Below are 11,242 nucleotides of genomic sequence, written 5' to 3'. Positions count from 1 at the left end.
GAACAACTGTACCTTGCTAGAACGTTAAACTGCTATATGCAGAATGTAACATAAAGAAGATTCTATAGGCAACGGACATATCTTGGTTATTGCTCGTAACACAACACCACTTTTTGTACGCACTCACGCCACTCTCACTAAGTTGTCACAACCAGGATGGGCGGCAATAAAACGGCCTAAAGGTCAATGCATGGGGGGTTGGTTGTCTTCGTAAAGCAGTATGAGATTGTCAACTTCAATGTTCTCTTCTTTGGATAACCATTTGGACGACTGCTGCAAAGTTGGAAATAATCCTTGCATACACACCATCAGAACTTCAATGGACAGCTGTTGAACAGTAGCGTAACTACAGGGTACCAGATATGGAGCTCCCTGGGTACTATGGGCACCCAGGGGAAATCCACGAATTAGGACTCTGGCTGCAATATTAATTTTATTTGCTTGTGATGCGGTAAAAATATGGCGTTTTTCCTAGTTTTGTTTAATTATTTTAAAAAAAAATGTTTTCAAAAATGTAATTTTATTTTTTTAGAAAATTTGTAGGTGTTTAAGTAATCTATGGGAACACGGTTTGATAACCAAGTCTATGAAATTTATTGTTAGAGAAATTCATGTAAAACGTTTTATTCAAAAAATGTGTTTTTTTAAATTATTTTTCATTTATAAAAAAACAAAAGCCCTAGGCCCCCCTGGGCTCAAACCCAGCCGATAAATTGCTAGTTACGCTACTGTGTTTGAACTGTTTCAGTAGTGCCATTGACACAGTTAGCTCGTTGGATTTGTCTACTAGTTTGTTGTACATTAATTTAGTTCTTGCCAAATTCATTTTTAGACCTCTTTTAATGCTGGCTGTATTTAGTTCGTTAATTTTGTGTTTGTATCTTAATGACTATTGGCTGTGGGACTCCATATCGTCCCTGTGCTGCCGAGGTACTGCTAACTGTTTTCCAGACAATGATTAATCACGCTAACTTCCATATTTTGGAGCGGAGAATCGATTGAAAAGTCGGTAACTACGATTTCCTGGCTATTTGTTTTATTTTAATACCGAGTAGTTACTAACTATAACATCTTTATGCAATGCAATTCATCTTTACACGCGTTTTTCTCGGAAGTAATAAAAAGTAAGTTAGTGACTTTTGACAGCAATGGGACGATATATTATGTGACATTTTAAAAACAAGTTAGTTTAGAACTATGACCTAGAACAGTAGCTTCCTCTGTCTCTGTGCGATTGATTACAACGGAAAGGAGAGTACAGCGGTAATTATTTTTCGGAATTTCACAATGTTTGTAACCACTTCATTTACTTATTAGTTGTTTTGCCTGCGCCCTTTAATGTATTGTAATAAGTTCAGTGATTTGTTTCCTATCATTTTCCTTTCTTTTAATGCTTTTAGCACTATTCCAGTAGCGTCCCTTGATTTTAAATCAAAGGTATTTTTATTGTATTCACTAGTAGCATTATGCTAATTGTTACTCATACGTAGATCTCTAATTGCTTGATTATGGGCATCAGTTTACTATAGTATTGCCTTTGGTATTACTGAGCTGCTCTCGCTTGCTATGTCTCTTTGTGCTGATAGATGTTTAGCAGCTATAAACCACACCACATATTTGTTGATGCTGATGCAGATATCTAACTAAAATATATCTAACTTATTTTATACATTATTATTGGAAATTATTAATATTATTACTCAAAGCATGTTTGATAGGCCTGTTCGGGTAAAAGATCCAAAGTGGTTATCGTTGATTAGATTTAGACATTTAAATAGATCTTTTGTTTCTGATGGCGGCTACTTACGAAATTTAAATATGACCAAAACTCTTTCTTTTTGTTCGTATGAATAGGATCAATTCGTTAGTTTAATGAGATGTATTGTAAAATTTATTATATTCATGTATTTATTGTAAAAAATGCGCCATAAAAATACCCTGCGCCATAAAACTAATGCCATAAAAATACCCTGTATAGGATAATGTAAATTTTCCTTCGATGTTTTATTTTTTTATCCTTGTTGTTTGTGCCTAAGTATTAATAAATTTATATTCACTTCAGTTTTTAACCACTTTTCTGATATAGTATTTTTCATCAATTTTTAGTAAATAAGAAAGAGTATAGCAACACCGCATAGGACTTTAAATAAAAATAATACACTTACCGAGTGCGTCTCGAAAGTGGCTCACCCCAATAACTTTTATTTTTTCACATAAAAAACGAGATTTGGTATGTTAGTATATGACGTAAATTAGGATTGATTGACGTATTCAATTGTTTTTGGTCACTGTTTCACCGGAAATGACTACAACTTTTGATTTTTAAATGGCACCCTCTGTATATTACTACTTTATTCGATAGAAAATGAAAGTCTGAATAGAATGATATGTCATATGTCAACTTTTGACACTTCCGCTTAAAACAAAATTGCATTTTAAATTTCAATCTAGAATGCCATGGATGTGTTTAAAACATTAATTTTTAATCAAGGAGCCGTGGAAAAATAGATTTGATTATGTAACGTTTTTTGTATCTTGTCCTGGCCGGTTAAAAGATGCCCAAATCGTATTTTTAATCATAATCTCAATTTTTTCGAGAGGAACAATGGTGGCTCATTAGCATATTTGAAAAAATCATTTTTTACGAATAATTTGGTACCACACATTTGGTATTTTGAGTCAAATTGTCGTTATGAACGTCATGTTACAATTTTAAATAAGCCATATGCGAAAATAGCAAAAGTTGACATATGATATGTCATTCTAATCAGAGTGTCATTTTTTATCGAATAAAGTAGAAATATACCGAGGGTGCCATTTCAAAATTAAAAGTTGTAGTCACTCCCGGTAAAATAGGAAGTGACTAAAAACACTTGAATACGTCAATCAATCCTAATTTATAGCATATGCAGTATTTTACGCTGAATTGAATTACCTACAGAAAAATGGGGGGTGCATGCAATTTAAAAAAATAAAACCTTATCATAATTTTTTTGGGGGACACCTGGTATAAAACAAAATATTGGAAATATAAGCACTATTATAAACCATGCAAAATCTGTAAAAAAATTTTTTATCTTTGTCAACGACGACGATATTGGACTCGCTTCAATATATAAATAACGTCATCCCACTATCCCCAATTTAATTGACAAATATCGTTTTCTCTAACTTAAATGTTTACGTTTGTTATCCACTGACCTATCGATAAATTTATCTTCCCCGACTACTCTATTTGCTTTGTTTGGTAGATCCGCAGGACTTCCACCTGATTAGACGGAACACGACCAGCCGGCCAGCCTGTTCGTAAACCATCATCGTCTTGATTACCTACGTTTCGTTACATTTCACGCTGCTTGCTCACCCCTTCGTCCTGCGTTCCTTCTACGTTTTGCCTAACATAATAATTCTCGGTCGTAATGAAGGGGGCGCTCGCAGTCGCAGGACGAGGGACTATAAGGTGTAGTCGTGCGTGTATATTATGTACGTTTGCACGAAAAGGGGGTTTGAATTAAAAGGAGAGTACGGATTATGGAAGAACTATGTGAGGCTTAAAGAGAGGTTAAACAGTACGAAATTGAGATGACTCAAATAACACAAGATCTGTTTCATACATCAAAAAACGTTTTTGAACATATAGCAGTATGCTGTTGTCCTGAATATGTACTTTACAAAAACGTTTCGTTTATGAAATTAGCCGGCGTAAATGAGCAGTGTGTATCAAGAGATTTTACACTTTTGCCTTTATTGGAACAACAGCACGATACAGAGTTTCGAACCGGTCACCCGTCCATCCACTAGTATCGCCTTACGTCGCTTAACTTCGGCGTTCTAATGAGAATCGGCGTTTCGACGTAGCTGGACCGTTGCCACTTGTATATAATAGTCACAAATTAAAATATAATTTAGCTAGAAAAACCTTTTTTTCTGGTTATTAAATTTAAATTAATTAATAATAATTAAATAATTAATAATTAAATTAAACTTAATAAATAGAAAAATGGATCAAGTTATAAAGTCATTAATTTTCCAAGCATTTTATTTAAAACCCCGTTTTAATTTTAAATTTCGTTTTAATCGATGTCTACCTGAATATTAATATATGGGTAAATTCGAACTAAATAAAGCGTTAAGTAATTTATTAAAACAATAATTTTCGAGTCGCTATAATACCGCCTATTAATAATTCAATAAAGATGCTGTTAATTTTAATTTACAACCATTGGTGGCCGTATTTTGCTGTATATTCTGTAAATTTCGAGTTTAAATAAACCGACGTTTCGATGAGAAGGTAGCCACTTCTTCCTGTTTAAATTTTAAAGTGGTTATTACAAGATGGTTATTACATTGGGTACCCGGTGGTGTGGAGGTACAGCTCTCGTCTACCAATTTGAAGGTTGTGGGTTCGAATTCTACAGCCGGCATTTCATCAGCCGACTATTTTTAATAAAAATTAAAATAGTTTGGTTTGACTCAGCCTTAAATGAGTATTTGGGATTCACAATCCTGAGGTAATAATAGGCGATTGAAGCGTAGTGTTAGTCACATTACCTTCCTTGTATACCGAACGACTCTAGCATGGGAAGCTGTACCATGGTACTCCCAAGGCGTTAAACGCTATATACCTGAGCTACTATTATTATATTACAAGGATCATATATTATATGTATAAAAAAGCTGGCTACACGTACAAGCTTTTTCACGATCTTACCTGCACAAACCTTATTGTAAGAGGAACTTGCTGTGTGTAGACGGTAAAACGGTAGCACCAGGGCCATGTAAGTGAAATATTCAAAATGGTTCCAGCAAAAGTTTCCCAATTATGACGGGTGATGGCGCTGATCGTCAAGATTTTTGGACAGGGATTTTCCTTACCGACAATACGACGTGAGCTACGACCGGACCAGGACCAATCAGAATGATCAGTCTTTCTTTGACATTTGCCGCGGAAGTGTGTGTTAATTTCTGTTGTGATAAGTGTGGTTGTGTTTGCAGTTTGATTTTTCCTTTGAATAAGAAGACTAAGGAAGGAGCATATCAAAAATCTTAGGTCCACCGCGATGGGCCTCAAATATGGCCGACTTAAATTCCGGTTAATCAGTGCCGTTCTAATTTTATTTAAAAAATGTAAAACTATGATGTAAGGTAGACGTGGGGTAGACTCAATAATATGTTGTTTTATTTGACGTTGTGAATAAATGTTGGTAGTTATTAAAATTGTTACAAAAATATATAATTCTAATAAAAATAGATAAGTTATAATAATTATTTATTAACACAAACATCTGATACGTTACTGAAGCAGGTAAATCTGGTAAATCAAATTGACGTATCTAAATTCTTTGACATCTAATCTTTGACAAGTAGTAAATAAAAACAAAAAAGCAAGAAAAAATATATACTTAGTTAATTTAAGTGAATTTCATAAATGATCGGTTTACTACACGTATGTATATTATATAGTCACTTACTAGCGAAAAGTTGTTCCATTATTTCACTCGATTTTTGCCGAGATCTACCGCACGCTACACAACCAACTATTTAGAGTCTTTTTCGATAAATCGCGATAGTGTCACTGTTAATTTAAGTTCTGCCACAATTTCCATCTAGATTATTTTTATTTAGTTGTATAAAGGTAATACAACTATCAGTAGTAGAATAAATAATGAATAACATAAAATAAGCTCCGTAAATACTGCCAAATGCATAAAATTTCAAATCAAATTCAAATGTGTCAAATGAATCGTCAAACAGAACTGTCAAGGATCCCCACCCTAGAGTGCTTTTTCCGCCCACCATGCATGAATACATGGATAGCATTATGCTCCTTCCTTAGTCTTCTTATTCAAAGGATTTTTCGGTTTTGATATTATGTTAAAATTAATTTTGAAGTATTGTATCACCTGTTTTTATGTAATAGTACTTTTTTTAGTTCTGTGATCTGATATGTTATGATTTGTTAATGTTTGTTTAACAATGTTATACCAAAGAGTTTTTTATCAATAAACTTTGTAGATTTTCAGATTATTTAATTCCTTTTATTTCCGTTTGTAATTTATTTTTAAGACATATTATGTGATTGTTTCAGATAATATGTTTTAAAAATAAAATTGCAAATAGCGAATAAAAATAATTGAAATAAAAAAGTGTATTTTACAATTTCCCCCGGCCCCGCACCCCTTTGGATAACCTGTAAATGTCAGCTTTGTCGAGAGATGGCGTTACGAAAATGGAACCGATTTATTACAAGGAACTTGGGCTTCTTTTTCGTTAGTATATTCTGTGGGTAGCACGCACAAACCAAAAAGCGCGCCTTTCGTTAACGTCGGGCTGCTAGAGATTTTAGTTTGTGCGGTGATATCACACGGGTAGACGGTATCAGCGAGTTCAAGCTACAGTTTTGTGACTCTTGTGGATTTTGTATTAAATAATAATTCGTCACTTGACATTTCCATGAACTGAACTACAAATTCTGAATAGAAATAATGATGAATGTACGATATTACTTGCATCGTGTGGACATCACACAGTGTTCCTTCTATTTTGCGCAAACTATACCGTGCAGCAAGTTGCTACCGTATAGCTGCCGCGGTCTTTTTTGATCCACTCTAGTATACACGGTTTTTAAAAAAATCTGTCCACTAAGCGTCCGCCTAACCGTAACCTCTTCACAAAACCTGGCCTCATAACTTAGGATTATGTAAAATCATTGGGAACCCAAAAATACAATCATATACAGTGTATTCCATTTAAAAAAAATCATCCCAATCCACTTCCACTTTTTTGAGCCAGCCTATAGAAGTTAAAATATTATTCTGGAATACATACTTCAGCTTTGCACTTTCTCACGTTTTTTATTCTAGGAGCTACTTAACGCCCGATGCACTATTGCCGCACTCTGTATGTAAGCAAAATGCAATTTTTCTACTTTCACAGCTAAAATAAAAACAAAGTGAATTTAAAACTGATAACCACACCACACATAAGATGCAATCTGTACTTAAATACTTATTTCTTTCTCAGTTTAAAATTATTAGTTTGAATATTTAATTTTATGATGACGATTTGTTAATGTTTTAAAACAAAAAACTAAAAATATATATTATTTTATATAGAACTTACTTTGATTACAATATTTTATATTAAATGAATTTATAAAATATGTATTTTGAGTAATATCTACAGGCTTAATAATCCAAATAAAAGATGGGTGCAATATATTTTATACAAATATAAAATTCCATAAAATGAGCACTTGCTATTAAAAACGCAGATATGTAGAATCATTATTTTTATTAATTAATAACTCAAATACACCATATTTAATAGCATGCATATTTTGTTCACATATTTGAGATATATGTCGGTTAATAATTTTACATAAAATAAAATAATTTATAACGACTACAATATTATTTTTATTATGTTTAATTCTGCACAATTATTTATTCAGTTTAAATTCCAATTCGTAATATTTACCGATTTATATTTAAAATCTGAATGGGAATAAATAATTAAATACATTATAAAAAGTATGACACGTTAATTAAATGTGATATCTATTTATACATACCGAATTAATTTATGTGGTAATGATAATGATGTCTCGTCAATCAGATATTTTTTATATAATTTCGGTTCCAAAATTTTTATGTTTCAATTATTAAACCTTCTAAATACATAGAGTTCATACCAAATAAACTTTTAGTCACGTGATTAAGCTTGACCGGCACAGCGTTGCCCATTTTTGTATATTTTCTTTTTTAGTTTCTATATTCAAACAGAATTTAATATATATTACGGGTGGAAACCATTACAATAATAAACAAATCATTAGGGTAAGTCTCCTACTGCTGCCGCAGTCTTCCCGTTTCCCACCTCCAAGCTAGTCTATCAAAGACATCATCGTCCTCTAATTGCCGAGCTTCCATGAATTCTCTTATTTCGTCGGTCCAGGATCCTCATGGTCTTCCTCGTTTTCTTCGTTGCGGCGGAACCCATTGAAAGACTCGTTTTGGCCATCGATTATCCGGCATTCTCATGAGGTGACCAAACCATTTCAGCGATCTTCTCTCTATTCTATCAACCACCGTGTCCTGAGCATCAATTCTTCTTCTTATCACTTCGTTGCGCACGCACTCCCTTCTAGATACTCGTGAACTTCGCCTGAGGTACTCCATTTCGGTGGCAAGAAGTTTTCTGCGCAAATCAGAGTTAACTGTCCATACCTCACATCCATAGCACAAGACGGATTCAACCAGGCTCTGTCCAAGTCGTTTTTTATTCCTCTTGGATATGTGTCTATCCCACCAAACTGAGTTTAAGCATCCGATTACTCGTTTTGCGTTCTGAATCCTTATTTTAACTTCCTGTTGTTCGGGGCCTCTTTTGTTAATATTAACGCCCAAATATTTAAATTGTTCTACCTGGCTAAGCTGCACTTCATCATTCAGCAGGAGTTCAAAATTGGTTTTTGAGTTAACCACCAGAAATTTGGTTTTCTTAAAGCTGATTTTTAATCGCCATCTTTCATACTCTTCATGTAGCCTGTTTAACATAAACTCTAGGTCGTAAGAATCTTGAGAGATCACCACTTGGTCATCAGCAAAGCTGAGCGAATATAAAATATGTTCTCCCACTGGTATACGCATTCCACCACATTTTCGTTTTCACTCTTTTAGTGCAACTTCTATGTATATAGTAAAAAGCAATGGAGTAATACTGCAACCTTGCCTTAAACCTTTAGTTGTTATTATAGGTTCGGACAGATGTTTTCCAGCTTTAATATATGAGTGGTTGTCTCTATAGAGTTCATTTATAATTTCTATTAGGTTTCTATCAGTCCCGATTACTTCTAGAGCTACCCAAAGTTTCGAGCGTCTTACATTATCGTATGCCTTCTCTATATCTATAAAAAGGCTAGGTGCACTTCTCTATCTAAGGCAATTTTTTTTCCAGTAGTTGTTGTAAGGTAAGTAATCGAGTATTAAGGTAAGCTTATCGATACAAGACCTTCCTGGCCTAAATCCGCTCTGGTCTTCTCCGATTTTGTGACCTACATTAGCCCGAAGTTTATTTTGTATTATTATACCATTTAGGCGACTTAACGAGCTATTGATGCTAATACCTCTATAGCAATTTGGATCTTTTCTGTTGCCTTTTTTGAAAGTGGATACAATATGTGAGACTTTCCATTCCGTAGGAATTTTGATTTGGTAGCAAACCATATTCATCAGATTAGTGATTCGGTCTAGTGTTTTCCTCCATATTTAAGTAGCTCTGGCGCAACATTGCCTGGTCCAGGCGATCTTCCATTTTTCATAGTGCTGAGGGTTTTTTCACTTCTGCAATCTCGATTGTTAACTGATTGGCGTGAGTAGTAGTAGGCGTTTCTTGGCTAGTAAATTCCGGTCTTCCCTGTACAAATAATGTCTTATAGTGTGCGTGCCAATTGTCTAGACTAATCCATTTATTGAATAATTATGTATTTGGTGTTTTTAGCTTTTTTATTACTCTCCATGCTTCACTGCTTGGTGCTCCTCCCACCGTGTTTTCAATTTCAATGCATTTATTTTCCCAAAAGATATGTTCTTTTCCTCTGTTATAGCTGATCGTAGTTGACGGTTTTTTAATTTGTACTGTTCTCTGTTTGAATTTTTTTGAGTCAGCCATTTCTAGTAGGATTTATTTTTCTCCTTTATAAGGTTTTTAATTTCATCTGTCATCCAGTGAGGTTCGCCACGTTTTTTGTTGGTTATTACTTCACCTAGGGCTTAGTTGGCAGCTTGGTGTATTGCACGCTTAATGCACCGCTTAATGGTTTCGTATTCTGTTTCGACGTCTGGATTGGTCTCAAGGCATTGAAGAATATTCTTTAATTTGGATTGGTTTAGCTCTGTCTACTGTTTTCGTTTTGTAGGAGATTTAATTTGTATTTTTTATCCTGAGATCTTTCTGTTGAAACAATTTTGGCCGGTTCATTACGTTCTTTGTGATTCGTAAAAGGGCAGACGATATTGGCTATTACCAGATAGAGGTCAGATCCACAATTGGCCCCTCTATTAACCCTAGAGTTTTGTACCTTGAAAGAGGCTCGTTGTTTAGCGATTACATAGTCAATTATAGATTTTTGATTTAAAGATGGCCTTTCCCAAGTGTATTTGTGGATTGTCTTATGAGGGACAGAATTAATAATTTAACAGAATTTAATAATTCTCAAATAATAATAATTCACTGTTGTCCCTTATATTAATAAATCCTTCAAAAATATTTCATCCCGAGTTTCATCCCCTTTGATGAGTGATTCTGTACATGATACCTTGTGTTTTCAACTTGATCAATATTAATTTTTTATTATACTCGGTAGGATATCGTACTACTAAAAAGCGAGGGTTATAAGGGTAAGGAATTAATAATTATTTTGTTAATCGCTGGATTTTAATTTTGCTAAAAAGAGCATAAAAGCATCTTCGAAACTTTTGTTTTGCTCAAAGCTGTAATTAATATTTAAAATTTTACACACCGCTGATTTTTGGTTATTTCAATATAGTTTATAGCTGAGTAGCGTGAAGATATAATAAAGCTTATTGCCTAACAAGAAATTGAAACCATTAAATTTTCAAATCAAAAATTATAAAAATTAATTAAAAAAGAGAGTTTTCAAAATTTAAAATATTTGCACAACAATCATGGAACACATACTATAAAATAAATATTAATAATGACAAACTGAAAATGAAAAAACTGATAAAAATATGATTTTATATTTTTAATATAAAAAAACATATGTATTTCATATATATTAGAAAGCTGTCCAAATATTTCTTTATAGTGGAGTAAAAACGATATAAAAATATGTCAAAATATTTTTTGGAGGTATAACTACATCATATCTGTACAGGATTATCAGTTAGGGCTTTGTGCATGTGAAATAACTAATTACGACCATATTGGGGAGGTCAGAAATTTTTCCTGGAAAATGTTAAAAATGTGTCAAAAATTTATAACCATGTTTTTTTCCTTTCCTACGCAACAACTTCTAAACTAATCAACTTATTAGTTATACAAAATATTTCTTGTTATTACGTTTGATTATACAGGGTGAGTCTAAAATAAGTGCAAACATTTTCAGGTCTGGTAGGTTATATCTCGAGAAAAGAATCATATTTTCTCTTTACAGTTTTTCGAAAAGTTCAAAATAACCGAGTTATTCAAGTTTGAAAGTTTAAAAAAATATATTTAT

At 33.3% G+C, this 11,242-nt stretch overlaps 1 protein-coding gene across 1 annotated transcript; it reads right to left on the bottom strand.

The window, feature by feature from the left end:
* Positions 1 to 7,961: 7,961 nt before the first annotated feature.
* On the bottom strand, positions 7,962 to 8,651 carry LOC115884471. Its single transcript, XM_030903066.1, has one exon. The coding sequence runs from the start codon at positions 8,649 to 8,651 to the stop codon at positions 7,962 to 7,964; it is 690 nt and encodes a 229-aa protein (XP_030758926.1).
* Positions 8,652 to 11,242: the final 2,591 nt, after the last annotated feature.

The sequence above is a fragment of the Sitophilus oryzae genome, unplaced genomic scaffold (genome assembly GCF_002938485.1).
Source record: "Sitophilus oryzae breed Bouriz unplaced genomic scaffold, Soryzae_2.0 scaffold_252_pilon_pilon, whole genome shotgun sequence".
NCBI classification, from domain to species: Eukaryota; Metazoa; Arthropoda; class Insecta; order Coleoptera; family Curculionidae; genus Sitophilus; species Sitophilus oryzae.
Note: the sequence above shows the minus strand (reverse complement) of the source record. Positions and strands in the feature narration are given on the sequence as shown.

Excerpts from the sequence above, each read along its gene's own strand:
- LOC115884471 (XM_030903066.1), bottom strand. The coding sequence starts at position 8,651 with ATGCGTATACCAGTGGGAGAACATATTTTATATTCGCTCAGCTTTGCT.